Below are 14,912 nucleotides of genomic sequence, written 5' to 3' on the forward strand. Positions count from 1 at the left end.
CCCCCCCTCTTCCATTCTCCTCGCCGCGCCAGCTGCGCTCTCCACCGCTCACCTCCTCCCCTCTCCGATAGCGAACACTCTCTTGCGAGGGGCATTGGATTGGATTAGATTGGATTGGCTTGGATTGGATTGGATTGGCTTGGCTTGGCTTGGCTTGGCTTGGATTGGATTGGATTTGGATTGGATTGGATTAAAGTGGATTGTGTTGGATTGTGTTGCGTCATAGCCGCGGCACGTTGCGTCGTAGCCGCGGCAGACGCGCTGGGGCCGGCGCATGTGCAGTACTCTCTCTTCCGCGGTTTCCTCTTCTCGGGTGCGCTGCGCATATAACCGGTGTGTCGTTCTCCGGCGAAGCAACATCCACGCTTGGCTCAAACACCTAGAGTCCACGCCGCTTTACAGGTACGCCAACGTCGTCATCGACTGGGACCGGCTTACGCAGTTCCCTCAACGTTATGCGCGCTATAAAACGCGGTCCCTTCGGCGCTCCGCCTATGCGTCGCATCTACACAGGGGTTCCCGCGAGGGGAGGTGGGAGTTTTTCTCATTGCTTCTGTTTATTCGTTCCAATAATTTACCGCCACGTGGCAGACTGATGTCTGTATATCACCAGTGTTTTCTTCAAAATAAACTAGTTGTGAGTGCAGCGAGGCTGTCTGCTTTTCGTTCCTTTTTGTGCTCTGTTTTCTTCCGCGCTGATTTGCAATCATAAACTTTCATGGTGCTTATCGTGGGAGAAATGGGACGTGAGCGGGAAAGCGTGAGAAATGGGCGGGGAGAAAGAGGAGATACAGTTACGTGGAAGAGGCTGCAGAAGATTATCATCTTTCCGTAACATTAAATTTGCAGGGAAGGGAGCAGATGCACCACCATATTTTTTCCTGCGTACGAGCCACGGTGGGCTGGTACCTTCCTTTTTTTTGCAGCATGGGAAAACACATGCCAACAGAACTACTGTACAAAGACATTGCATGGTCAAGCGGACAGAAGAGTACATAAAAATTGGGGCGCGCGTGAACACATAACAGATTAGGGTAAATAAACACAAACATTCTAAAGAGAGAACTAGTCAGGTGATTGTTCTGAAGTATGTACACTATACGCAAGCCCCACCATTCAACGGGATTGACATTTTGTTGTTCACCAGGACAACCAGAAGGCAGAAATTTAATGATGTTGGGGGAATATCCATATGGTTTGTTCAGTGTTCTTTGCGAAAGTTCTATAAAAAGAAAGCCTGCGGTCAACAAAAGAGTCTCTGGGCGCGAACACAGGCAGCAGTTTTTCAACTAAGCTTGCACCATATTCCGATGTTGCCCCATGTTTTAAAAGGCAGAGTGGCGGTATGTAGCTTAATTGAAAATGGTTTAACACCTGGGGGACAACACATTTTGCTCGCTGTTGTTTGTTGGCTCAAAAGAACTGAGAAGGGAAGCGTTACCAGCTGTGGAACAAAAGTTGTCGTTTTCCCTTTTTTTTCTGGCACATGCCTGCTTCGGTGATTGCCGGAAATACAAAGCTTCCAGCAGCTAATGTGCCCACTTTACAGAATTCCTAAAATTATGAATTGGAAACGTATAAGTTGCAGAATAGTGAATGCCGTGTGGCACTTGCACGCGATGACACGTGAGTAAAAGAGATGCACACCAGATGCGCAGAACCCTCCTTCTACGGAGGCTCATAGAATTCCGTGAAACATTTAGTCTTGGTAAGCCCCTACGCCCCTACGCCATAGTACGCCCTACCGCCCACGCCTACACATACTCTGTGTGATGAGGTCCCCCGGACAGTTATTGTTACTTCGGGACCTCCTCCTGTATTGCTTATGAACGGTAAAACTAAAACTGGAACATAGAACTCGAGTCTCTATAGTTTCAGCAGTTACGGCTGGTCGTTGATGAGTCAGTCAGTCAGTCAATCAGTCAGTCAGTCAGTCAGTCCGTCAGTCAAATAAGTCGGTCGGTCAAATCAGTCGGTCGGTCGGACATTTCGCTTTAAAGATATGAGTATATCGATACCCTTCGTGTAATTCATGGTGTACGCACGCTTCATGCGTTTGCGATGCCATGAAACGAGACGAATATAAATCTTTGGGTACGCTGCGAGCGTTATTATTCCAGCGGCTACTTTACAACTTATTTGTTTCGATCAAAAGAAGCAATCTCTTGGCATGTGAGGCTTGAGTGCCCCATCTCAGGATCACTCGGGTCTTTCTGTAGGTTCCTATAGTTTCAGATTCAGTGCTTTCCGTATGGTTTCATAGTTTAGGTTTCTCGCTCATGGCCATAGCCCGTGTATTTTAGTCCACAGCAGTAGCCATGTTGCAGGATAAGATAAAACGAAGTGTCTATTCAGATTTCAAGAAGCCTAGCCAAACTCTGCGGTGAAGTGCGAGTGAGAGAATTCAGTGACAGCTCCTTCCTAGCTTCCCGGGGTTACATAAACCGGTGAAAGTTGAGATATGCGAAAGTGTGTGCTTATCACCTTGCAGCCTTAGAGCTAGAGTGCTTTGCCACACAAGAAAAGGAACAAATAATCTTGACAACGTCTCCCCGTTTGAGGCGGCCACGCTATTTATGTTGAGCGTCGGGTCTGCATCTTACCATGCCCTCTCTTGTGTTATGTTACACAGAAGAGCTATGTTTTTATCAGTGCAAACATTTTCAATGCGGGAGCGGAATCCGTAACTATGCTTATCTGCTTACGTGACACTAAAGGAGGGGAAGGAACTCCGCTGTTGACATGGACCAACCCACAGCCCGGCGCTGCCAGTAAGTATATTAACCCCACCGGGCCAGCGGTGGGTTCAGTCCTTGCCTATACGGTAAGTCCATCACCATCTTCTCGGGCTTCCCGCATGCTTGCATCTGTTTAAACCTTTTACTGCCACCGAATAGTATGGCCATCTAGTTGGAGTTTGCTTAAAGATTTCTTGTACGCTGTTACTGAAATTGATTATTTTATGCCTTCCCAGATGTGCCGCTTTTCATCAGGTTAACAAAAAATGCCTGTGTTACGAGAAGCTAGTGAGCACTGAGTGCCCCGTATTGTACATTTGTTCTGTAGCCACCTGCATATGTCTGTATCCTATATAAGACATCTACACAGCAAATGAGTACATTAGTCCGAATAGGGTGCAGCAGTCCTTTACCACGGGGTGCATTTTGTTCTCTGGCAGCGATGATTAGGGACCAGGAATATGGAAGAGCTGGTCAGACAAGTAGGAATAACTGATTAAGAAAGCTTTTTAGTGGTACCGCAGAAGTTACTGTTCGTACAAGGCTTGCGTTTGAAATACCCCTCCTCCAATGTGAAATTAGCCGCAATAATTAGAGTGAGTTGAATTGTTCCTTTACCAAAAAGGTACAACGCCGCATTTTACCGTTGCATATACTTCTTACTGAAGGCCAAAATGTCGGCAAGAAGGGCTTCAACCATACCTCACACATTTCTTATACGTGTCAAGACAGCATACATAGCCGTGGTCATTGTGATTTGTGTAATCTATAGAAGGCATGTAAAGTATCTAATTCCTTCTCTGCGTTTCATGGTGCGTTTTATTACTGATAAGTATAAACAAGAGGGCGAAGTTAAATAAAAGAATCAGCATCCACCCTAACATATTTTTGAGGAGGAAGATGACACCAAAATCCCCTGAATGCACGCAACAGGCATTTTGTCAGTGTTCACTTTGAGACGATAATGTTAAAAAGGGTATCAAAATTTTGAACTTATTTTATCCCTTCTGATAACGAACGTGTTTTAAAGAAAAACTATAGCGCCGCTCAAAACGAATATCAAGCCTGAGCGGGAAATTTCGCTGGGAGATAAACCCTTAAAGTCTTTACGCTGCCCTTGTCGACGTAGAGGGAGACGGGTAAGCTTCCAGCTAGGCTGTCGGGGTTGCTGGCCTAAGGTCCCTGACTTTTGGAATCCAGCATCCTTGACGATTTGGAAAGTCCGAAGGGCCCCATTGATGAGCCACAATATAGCTGTACTGACAAATTCGTCCATATCTGGGTGTTAAAAAACACGCACAAGCTCTCGTGCCAGGTTCTTTTTTTCCCCGTCATTCCCCGTGCTGTTGACATAGCTGCATTGCCAGGCAGAGCGTTGGGTATCGGATGGGTTGTTTTCTTCCAAGTTCGGGCCTCACGCCTCGGTTGTCTGCTCTCAACTTCCGTCTGCTTTAAGCGTGATCGCCTTCCCCCTCTCCCCTAAAGAAAACTGCACTGAGCAAGCGTTTTCCCTTTTGCAAATAGAACCCCACATTAATCATACCCTCTTCCAACTGTTGTGCTAGCCTGTCCGTGCATGTGTCGAGTTCATCAGAATTTGTCTATTTTTTATTTTAAAATTACAGCCGATATTCCTGGATTAGATGCAATTGAAACGCTAGTGATTGTAACCCGTGGTCGAGGCATCACTGTTCCAACTGTGAATTAGCATGGCACTTTAGGCTGTCACCAATATATCAAAACATTTCCCGCATTCAGTAGTACAACATGCTTCCATCTGATACCACGACAGGTACACTGCGGGGCTCAGCGTGCGCTTCTATAGATTTGCTTTAGGCTGTAACTCTATTAAACAGTTAGCCTGTCAATCAGTGTGTTTTCGCGTTCTCTATATCATACACTATATCATCTGCATCATCTGCATCATACACTATATCATCTGCCATGAAACACTAACAGATTACCTATAAGTTACAACTTGGCTGTTTCTTAAACAATTGTATGATCTCACAACATTGACTCTGATGGTGCCTTCCTGTCTTTTTTACTAAAAAAATTGAGGGATTGCTTGATGTAGTTTACATACGAACACTGCGCTTTGGGTAATGATGCATGTTGCTCCAACATATATGTTAATTTAAGTGTGGCACACAACCGCAAATAAATTATAGGAAACAAAAGCTATTTCTTCAAGTAATATTTGGCAATACGACCGATTCATTTTTACTTCGCAGTAAATACATTGGCAATATGAAGGCTCATTATTACACAAGTAAAACACTCTGTGACAAAATGTAGCACAGGCTTAACTGCAATCCCGCATTACTACTGAGATCCCGCCGTTTTCTAAATATGTACTACTCCACATCGTTTCTAGGTGCTCTTTTTTTAATGCACTCACTCTTTCGCAGATTTTATGCCCACCTTCCTGGTCTTCGGACTGCGGTATCTAATAAATAAATAAATAAATAAATAAATAAATAAATAAATAAATAAATAAATAAATAAATTACTGTGTAAGCTTGTGGCACTTATAGGGGTGACTTTGGACAATGAGCTAAAACAAAAACACTTTACTCTTTTCTTTTTAGGTCTCACACACACGGCTCGGAAAAAAATTATGCAGTGCATCATTTTCCTTCCCCTCGTCCTCGCGTGGTTCGGTAAGTGTCTTGCACTTTTGTTTCTTGGTGGTACAAAGTAAGCTTAGTATCTGCTGACCTAGACGTTGTGTGTGTGTGTGTGTGTGCGTGCGTGCGTGCGTGCGTGTGTGCGTGTGTGCGTGTGTGTGTGTGTGTGTGTGTGTGTGTGTGTGTGTGTGTGTGTGTGTGTGTGTGTGTGTGTGTGCACGTGTGTGTGAGTGTGTACGTGTGTGGGAGTGTGTGTGTGTGTGTGTGTGTGTGTGTGTGTCTGTGCGTGTGCGTGTGCGTGTGTGTGTGTGTGTGTGTGTGTGTGTGTGTGTGTGTGTGTGTGTGTGTGTGTGTGTGTGTGTGTGTGTGTGTGTGTGTGTGTGTGTGCGCGCGCTGAGGAGCATTGTTTGTTTGTCCACGTGTATAAAGTGCGTCCTCAAAATAATTTGGCGCCAAATTCAATCGCATATCTTCGCGTGTAGGGGGAAGGCACACCCACTGAGGAAGAGCGACGGCGGACACTCTGCGCAGCGAGTCAAGTTTTGACCAACCTGGCGCAGTTCGCTGTATATATAGCCCCTCGCTTTGTACGACGTCCGCGTATTTTTTACGTACGACTGTCCCTAAAACAGTTTCGCTTGCGGGCGTAGCTGGTAGAAAAGTGAGCCACGACGCTTGTGCTTTTATGTGCGAAGCATATGTTAGAAATTTCCGGAAGCTTTCTTGTTCGGTCTTCACTGTTCTGAAGCCAATTTCAGTTCATGAGACCCAAAAAATAAACTTTGGACAACAAGTATTCATGAACAACCGATATATATAAGCTACCGAAGTGCCCAACTACGAGCCTTGTGGAGATAATATCCATGCATGCTAACCTTGACTCCTAATGCAAAGTTAATCTCGAGTACAACCCGAACAACAGCGCAAATGTATTAGAAGAGATTACAAAATTACGTGAAAAAGATATTAGAAAAATTACGTTAATAGGAAATAAAATTTAGTAAAATGTGTTGCTGGGCTAGTTGGTGCATTATGAATGACGAAATTTGCGCGAACTGGACGTACAGAGGATGGAAGACAAACAATGCGCAACTCACAACTATTTGCGAGTTGCGAGTTCCGCATTGTTTGTGTTCCGTCCTCTTTATGTCCAGTTCGCGCAAATTTCGTAATTCATTTGGAAGTATATCTTGCACGTTAAGGACCATGCTTGATTTCTGAAAGCACTAGTAATAAGTACGAAGCGCAGGATATCAGCCTGCCAAGCTCGTATATTGCAGCTCAACGTTCCACACTGCCCCTCGACACTCGAATGAAGCTTGTCTCGCTTTATCATTACTGCGCTAAGCGCAGTCCACTAATGCCACTTCGTCAATTCAGAAGGGAACGACGCTGTGTTCCGTTGGGGAAACTTCTGAACGCGACACAAAGTTAGCAATGCACTGAAAGTCGCCTGCTAAGGAATGTGTGCCAGCTGCGTGGATCGTTACTGTTTCACGTGACCGCCTGCTCAGAATTTGCGTTTCAGTAGCCGATGGCGGCCTTGCAGCTAAAAAAATTGGCAGTTTTGCATATATTTGCGGAGAATGGCTGTGTCTCCAGGTCTGGTGCTGCTACTTTAAAACATATCAGATTACAGCTAGCTGCAAACCATAATTTAGTAAGCAGGAGTCACAAATGTCTCAAGTCGCAGCTTGATGATTAATAAGGTTTTTCGGTTTCACTGAATACAGAGATTCGCTGAACGGGCTCATACATGGCCCCGGGAGACTCTAAAGTATAATAAATTGGCAGTTGTACCGCCCAGAGAATTCCCCACTGTGAAGACTTCTCATCGCCCTATACTCCGTAAACTAAATCCCTCCTCCTCCACGCCGTACTTTCCCTGAACTTGATTTCATCTGTCAATTACGACTTTATCGCTTTTCTCTCCTTCCTGTTTTCACGCGTGTCTCTTTATTTCGCGTGTTTCCACAAGGAGGACGCCGTGAACACTCGCTTTATTTCTGACGAGCAAATTAACGGTCCTTCAAACATAGTAGGGTCATTCCATGCCAAACATCCCAGCCGTAAAATCGACCATCACGGATTTGCTCAGTAAAAATTGTAGGTCATCCTCGCATGGCCCACAATGCACCCTGAAAGTGTTTTTGGCCAAAAAAAAACTTCGTTCTGTTTCTAGCGGCCATTTTATCTCCAGGGTTTAAAGCAAACTTACGTCTGCGAAAAAATTCATGAAAAAGTAAATTCTCTTACAATGGCCACCATTTTCTGTGAACATCATGTTGAGGCTTTGGGCTGCTCTATGCCGCATTTTAAAAATATTTTTCCTTTTTTTTTGTGCTGTGATTACGCCATTCAAAAAGTACAAGATGTCGAGCATTTTCAATCACTTTTAGCAAATACAAGCACATTCTCTCAGCCAATGCAACATTGGTACCTGTGTCTCAGCATTGTGGAAAATTGATAAAAACTATATTTACACTTTAAAAAGGTGAAATGTGCGAGAAAACGTTTGTCAAACTTAGAAAAATCTCCTTTCTGGCCCATATTCACCTTGAAATTATTGTTGTGCTCGTAGCAATAATATCAAACACAAGCCATTCACTAGCACAAATGATCGCAGTTTATTTAAGAAAGTTTAATCAGAACAGTTTTTGTTTCAGCAGGGAAAACAAATTTTCAATTTGTACAGCGACACTACTTCACCCCGTTGTTCTACAGAGCGTCTTCTCGGCACAGCATGAACCGGCCTGCATGAAAAAGGCGCGAGCCAGTGGGTTTGCGCTACAGGAATACCTTTCGCCGCAACGGTATTCGTAGCGTCAGCATAGGAAAAAGGAATATTTCGCGTGTTAGTGGGAAAACTACAACGTGGAGCTAGCGGTGGTGCGCCCATTCCACGAGTACGGGAAACTCAACGACTGGCTGTACCTGGACGTGCATAAAGAAGCAGGGTATGTTATACGTGGTATCTTTTAAGTATGCCGAAAATTACGAAATAAACAGCGGCTGAGTCATCTAGTTAAACGGATTTATTTGTATGCGTTAGCGGGAATTGCATAACCTGATGCTTAATGCACATCTGATGTCCAGCCGTCGAGTTTCCCGTACTCATGGAATGGGTGCACCACCGCTAGCTCCACGTTGTAGTTTTCCCACTAACACGCGAAATATTCCTTTTTCCTATGCTGACGCTACGAATACCGTTGCGGCGAAAGGTATTCTTGTAGCGCAAACCCACTGGCTCGCGCCTTTTTCATGCAGGCCGGTTCATGCTGTGCCGAGAAGACGCTCTGTGGAACAACGGGGTGAAGTAGTGTCGCTGTACAAATTGAAAATTTGTTTTCTCTGCTGAAACAAAAACTGTTCTGATTAAACTTTCTTAAATAAACTGCGACCATTTGTGCTAGTGAATGGCTTGTGTTTGATATTTTTACTACGAGCACAACAATAATTTCAAGGTGAATATGGGCCAGAAAGGAGATTTTTCCAAGTTTGACAAACGTTTTCTCGCACATTTCACCTTTTTTCAGGGTAAATATAGTTTTTACCAATTTTCCACAATGCTGAGACACAGGTAAAAATGCTTCATTGGCTGAGAGAATGTGCTTGTATTTGCTAAAAATGATTGAAAATGCTCGACATCATGTACTTTTTGAATGGCGTAATCACAGCAAAAAAAAAAGGAAAAATATTTTTAAAATGCGGCATAGAGCAGCCCAGGGGGTCAACATGATGTTCACAGAAAATGGTGGCCATTGTAAGAGAATTTACTTTTTTATGAATTTTTTCACAGACGTAAGTTTGCTTTAAACCCTGGAGATAAAATGGCCGCTAGAAACAGAACGAAGTTTTTTCGGACAAAAACACTTTCAGGGAGAATTGTGGGCCATGCGAGGATGACCCATAATTTTTACTGAGCAAATCCGTGATGGTCGATTTTACGGCTGGGACGTTTGGCATGGAATCGAAGCCAGTAGTCTTCGTAAGGCAAAAATTACATCCCTAGCTTCACGTGGGCGACACTCGGAGGGATCTGTTTATTTTTGTACAACCCTGCCCCTTTCATGTTATCTTCCTCATCCGCCCAAAGGAGCCGTATAAAGAAACAACAACGCCATCAGTCTCTCTCCTAGCGCCCTCTCTCTACGTTTACCCTAACACACTATAAGGCTTAAAACCCGCAGCGATGCCTAGAGCAATCCAACTGCGATATGCGTTAATGTTGTTATTCTCCTGCCCTATTTCACAAACATTACTTTTCGGATTTGATGTGCTTTTTTACGTCACATGGTCGTGGTAAGTATTTTTGGCTTTGGGTTTTTTGAACTAATGGTAAGGCGGTACACGACTTGCAGGGTGTGTCAAGGCGTACCTATTGGGACCTTCCTGTAGCACGTGCGGCGACTCCTACAGTTCCTTCGAGAGAGGTACGTTGACATAAATGCTGACTCTCAAGATCGCATGGGTAATAGAATCTGCAGGTCTTCCCAAAAGCCATGACGAAATAATGATGCCCACTGCAATACGATCTTCTGTTACAGTGCGATCCAACACCGTGAGCGACGCCAATGACCTCATTGACGCTCACCTCCTGCCAAGAATGCATAACCTCGTCAAGGCGACCCCCGGATTGTATCCCTGGGCCCGCTTAGCTCCTTTCCGATTCAAGGTGAGTTAAGCCATGGTTCAGTCTACCAACAGTTCCCATTAAAGGTTAAATTTCACGGTCACGCTTTCAACTTTGATTTCACGGTCACGCTTTCAACTTTGATGAGATCAAAACTAGGCTGGCTTTGCTCATGATCACAGTAACCTAAAATGGGCGTAGAGAGAGAGAGAGAGAGAGCGAGAGAGAGAGAGAGAGACAGGCAGACAGACAGACGTGTGATGATTGTATGTCAAACTAACGTGTGGTTTAGGGAGGTTCCCTAGCTACATTATGGCTCTGAGGATGTTGATGTGGAGGTATATGAGTCATTTTATATTACCTGTACTTATTTAACGAGCGTTGAGATCTCGTTTCCCCGACACCGCTTTCATTTCTGTGTACCAACCAAACGCACTTCAGGCGTTTGACTAAAAAATATTTCCAGTGGTAAAAGGAAGCCTCATCCTTCTCAACGAAATCATGCCCTCGTCCAGCTGTGTCTAGTAGGTGTGGTGCCAGATTTAGGCTTTGAAATGTTGCACAGCACGTAGGGGTTTCATAAAAAGCTGCAGTCACACATAGCAGCTGCTATGCCGCCGTTTTAGGTGCACTGCAATAATATTGGCCGCTGTATTTCATAAAAGTAATCATGTAGGTGCCAGCGAAAAACGACGAGTTCGCTCACTGAGAGTTCTACAGCATTCTACCCGTTTAAAGGAGTTAATTATTCTTCTTGAAACATTCCGGGGCCCTGAAGAATTCTCCGCAGTATACTTTGAGCATTGTTTAAAAAGCTTGCCCCTTAAAGGGATCATGAAGACAAAACTCATGCACTCCTCCGTATAACGACGACGATGGGTGAACGCAAAGCTTTCTGGTGATGGATTTTTTGGTTGACCAATCCCACACTGCGAGTATGTGCTACTCGGAAGGTACGCACCACTTTTCTAGAATACCCACAGCAACTCTCATGTGTGCGTTCCGTACGATTAACTTTTGGGTTTGTGATGTACGGTGCGAATCGGTACCTGCTGCTTGGCGTTCAGTAAGCACTTTTTAGACTGGGTGCCAGTTTGAGGTGTTAAACCTCAAGTTAGGCCCAACTTCCTAAACCTCAAATAGGCAGTTAGGCCCAACGTCTTGTGGCTAACGGCCTTACGGCATGCAGAGCAACGCCATTCTCATTCGACATCGGCCGTCGATGTCGATAACGGTAACGGATGTGGATGTTCTCCCCGCAGCATGACGGTAGGCCTATTTACGTCTCTCTGTCGCACGCTTGCGTCACATCCTCCATCTGCTGCACATCAACATTAGCGGAATGGGCGTAATGAAGCTGTCGCCGAGATTCGCTGGGAAGAGTTTTAATTTTGCTACACTTCACCCACAATCGACATCGTCAGTGAAAGTTGGCTTTCCTGCAGGGCGTATTCGCGTTACCGACAGGACACTAAAACTTCACTTTAAAATGCAAGCTTTTGTAGTGAATTAATTAGGTTTGCGATTATGTTGATCGTGGTTATTGGTGGGAATGGTGATTATGATGATGATCAGCATCATCATTGTCATTATAATGCTCCATTGGAACTCACTCAGCTTCATTCTGCCCTTGAAAGATGCTGTTCCACCAAAAGAAGCTAGATATTTAAAGAGAACTTTCCCGCTACGCTACTTTGGTCCTATAAAAAAATTTCTCCGCTACTAGCGGCACAAAGTTGGACGGAAGATTTGAAGCTTAGCATGGTAGAATGGTGCCAGAAAATGACATTCTAAAGGAACAGTAACTGAGGCGCGGATTCGACTGTTTTCAAAATATATATACACACTCTACGACGCGACCTGTCTCAGTAATACAATTAGTAAAGCAGGGAAACACACACGAGTACTGAAATCCATGTTGGGATCTATGGAAAAAAAAGAACGTCAGTTAAGGCGCCTGAGTATTCTTGGTGTCATAACGTGATCCCCCAGTTTGCATGGGATGCACCAGACGTTTAGGTTTAGACTCGAACACAAACCCTCGATCGCAAACCCGCCCAATATCACTTTTCACTGCTGCGAGATGCGGGCCAAAATGGAGAGATATGTGCAGGTTGCCAGCACAGGCATCACGAACATCGACCTGAAGGCGCACGTGGTTCGGGCCGGCTTCAAGAACTTCGAGACCGCCGTGCGTCGCGTGGGCGACTGCACACCCGGGGAGGACGTCTACAGGCGGGTCCCGCGGCAAGCTAGCGACGTGCGTTCTCGCACTCTGTACTACGGCAACACGACCATCACCTGCACGTTCGCATTCGACGGGATCAAAGCATACCTCGTCGTCGAGGTACGCGTTTTGGCCGCCCCTAATCATTTATAGATTCTGGCTTGCACTGAAGTCACTGTAGTGGCCATCTTAGGGCACTGCTTGCACGGTAGAAGGTAGTGAATTTATTTGCCGCTGTTATCTTAAGACGCTTTGTGAAATCTGAAAGCAGTACTCCAGAAAGGACGGTGGTGATGTCAAATACAAGCGATGTGTAAACATTTCTTTTTTCTTCTTCTATTCAAAAAATATTTTTCGAAACTATCTTTCTAAAGTATTGATCCTCTGTGGCTTTAATAAATTTCCTTTCTTTTTATGCTTTCAACTTTTTTTGTTGCTCACGTTAGTCTTTAGTTACATGTGAGCATGTCTTTGCCGAACGAATGCCCACACGCGCTTTTGCACCCGACGGTCTGTGAACGTTGGATTGTCAAGAAAGAGGGAGTACCTAGTAAAAGAGTGTCACGAGAGTGTCGCTAATCCGGTGTTTATTTCATGCAGCTGTTAAATATTTTTTGTAATGTAGCCCCGACAACCACAGTTGGCGGACGCGTCACCACGGAATGGCGTGAACGACCAAGAGCTAGTGCAGGCATGCATGGGAGCCTCGCATGTATGGCCACAGAAAGAGGGAGGGAGGGAGGGAGGGAGGGAGGGAGGGAGGGAGGGAGGGAGGGCATAGATTTCTGACGCGAATAAAACCTTTTGAGGCGCCATGTTTTATCAATCAGTTAATTAGTCCATGTCTGTCTCTTTTAGGCCAGGGGAGACAGCATCTTTGACACCTTAAAAACCGTGGTGGTCGAAGCTTCTATGCACGATACCACGGCTCGATTTGAAGTTACCACGGCCCAAGACAAGCCAGCCCACGTGCGCACCTTCATTCTGGAAAGCGTTGGCTTCCGCATCTGGCCAGACGAGGAGGAGCTGGACTTAACCACGTCACGCATGGAAAGCTTCAAGTCCGTCATTGCCCAGCAGCTCACGGAGGAGTTCGTTCGGAAGGTGTACGTCGACTACCGGAGGCTGTTGAACCACGCGTGCAGTCGTATCAATTTTTCCCTCGCCTCATAAAGAAATCCGTGGACGAGCAAGGGGAGGTTGTTTTTTGGCTTAGCGTTCTTTGTTTTCTGTTCTTGCGGGAAATCAAAGTGGCCGGAACATGTTCTCTTTTTCAGTTTTTTCCTCCTTACTCTCAGTCTATATATTATAACCTCAACTGACTTTATCTTGAGCAATCTTTCTGGGCCTCACTCATGGAGGTGTCGTAATCAAAACGCACTGCACGAAAGCCAACTTTACTCCATTGGAGGGCGCATGATGATGACCAGGACGAAAAAAAAACTTCCCGGGGTCGGAATCAAACCTGTGTGACTGTGTCCCTCGCGGTATGAAGCCGACGTCTGCTCATTGCGCCATCATCGCATTTGGGTAGCTCAGCATTTTACTTCGGATTCGTGGCGCGGGCTTAGGCTTTGGACTGGCTCATTTGTCGGTTGACAGTATCCTCTCCTTAAACAAAATTCAAATCGCTTCCGTCTAACGGCGCTGATAGAGGGCTTAGCTTTCTGTGAGGGGTTCGTTGGCTGCAGTCTTAATTTGGACTCTGACTCGCAAGCAGTTTGCACTTTTATCGTTGACGCTTGCACTTTGACTCTCACGCGATTTGCACTTTGTTCGTTGACGCTTTGACTTTGAATGCAGCAGTTTTGATTTTGGCACTCTGCCATTTGATTTTCGCACTCAAGTAAGCTTCGCGTTTCAACCATTGTCGTCGTTAAACGGAGGGAATTTGAACTTCTGTTATCACTTGTTCCTCCCATCACTGTGAAGTTAAGCTGCAGAATGTATACCGAGTGGCAAAATCCGCGCTGGCGCTGTTTTATATCCACCGAAACGACCCAGTGACTGAGGCGTTGTGCTTCTCAAAGCCCATAGACTCGGCGGGAATTCATGAAGGAGGCGAGAAACTTAAAAAGACCATGTGTCGTAACCTTGGGAGCACTTTAAAGATCTCCACAATGTTCTAATTATTCCGTAGCCCTCTATTGCGGCGCGCCGTATAGTTAACGTATAGCCTGGACGTGTCAAATGCAAAAAATTTATTTGCTGTTAGAACCAGTGTTTTGTGCGGCATCCCTTCCCAGTGATTGACCTTTGTTTCAAACGTTTCGAGGTTATGGATGCGACCATCATACGCGTACTTCACACACTCAGTCTTGTTTTAACAAGCACGAAAAACAAATAATTACTTGTAAGATGAAACACGTTTTTGTTTAAGAAATAAAGTTGTACTTTTCACTCGTTTTTTTTTCTCATTTATAAAATTGTTTTTGTGTCTGAGTTAGTAGAACAAGTTTATGCTAAGCGTAATTGTAGGCCGCCATGTTAAAGGTAAATGAAGATTATTATTATTACTATGAAAATAAAAGGTGGAAACTGTAGTATGAAAACAAACTGCCTTAACGCGGCAAAAAACCACGCCATAAGTATACCGCCTGTGGTTGGATTGGTTATTTAACAACGCAGAAAATGCCAATAGCGTGCAAACTCGTCTTGTCGCAAAATCCAGTTTTCCTCAACAC

General features: G+C 45.0%; 1 protein-coding gene across 3 annotated transcripts; it reads left to right on the plus strand.

The window, feature by feature from the left end:
• Positions 1-2,585: 2,585 nt before the first annotated feature.
• On the plus strand, positions 2,586-14,631 carry LOC144170162 (salivary anticoagulant protein P23-like). Of its 3 annotated transcripts, none has more exons than XM_077699767.1 (6): positions 2,597-2,771; positions 5,330-5,401; positions 9,730-9,801; positions 9,916-10,043; positions 12,115-12,348; positions 13,087-14,631. In XM_077699767.1, exons 1-6 carry the CDS (start codon positions 2,690-2,692, stop codon positions 13,399-13,401), a joined length of 903 nt encoding a protein of 300 aa, XP_077555893.1. In that variant the 5' UTR covers positions 2,597-2,689; the 3' UTR covers positions 13,402-14,631. The 3 variants fall into 3 exon arrangements, with proteins under 3 accessions (XP_077555894.1, XP_077555893.1, XP_077555895.1); XM_077699769.1 differs by having other exon boundaries at positions 2,750-2,824; XM_077699768.1 differs by lacking the exon at positions 9,916-10,043 and having other exon boundaries at positions 2,586-2,824.
• The last annotated feature ends 281 nt before the right edge of the window (positions 14,632-14,912 follow it).

The sequence above is a fragment of the Haemaphysalis longicornis genome, unplaced genomic scaffold (assembly GCF_048455015.1).
Source record: "Haemaphysalis longicornis isolate Haplotype H1 unplaced genomic scaffold, Haemaphysalis longicornis Haplotype H1 scaffold_2, whole genome shotgun sequence".
Classification (NCBI taxonomy): domain Eukaryota; kingdom Metazoa; phylum Arthropoda; class Arachnida; order Ixodida; family Ixodidae; genus Haemaphysalis; species Haemaphysalis longicornis.

Coding starts and splice junctions, on each gene's coding strand:
- LOC144170162 (XM_077699767.1), top strand. CDS start 2,690: ATGCTTATCTGCTTACGTGACACTAAAGGAGGGGAAGGAACTCCGCTG. Junction 9,802..9,915: donor CTACAGTTCCTTCGAGAGAG/GTACGTTGACAT, acceptor CTTCTGTTACAG/TGCGATCCAACACCGTGAGC. Junction 10,044..12,114: donor TAGCTCCTTTCCGATTCAAG/GTGAGTTAAGCC, acceptor AGATATGTGCAG/GTTGCCAGCACAGGCATCAC.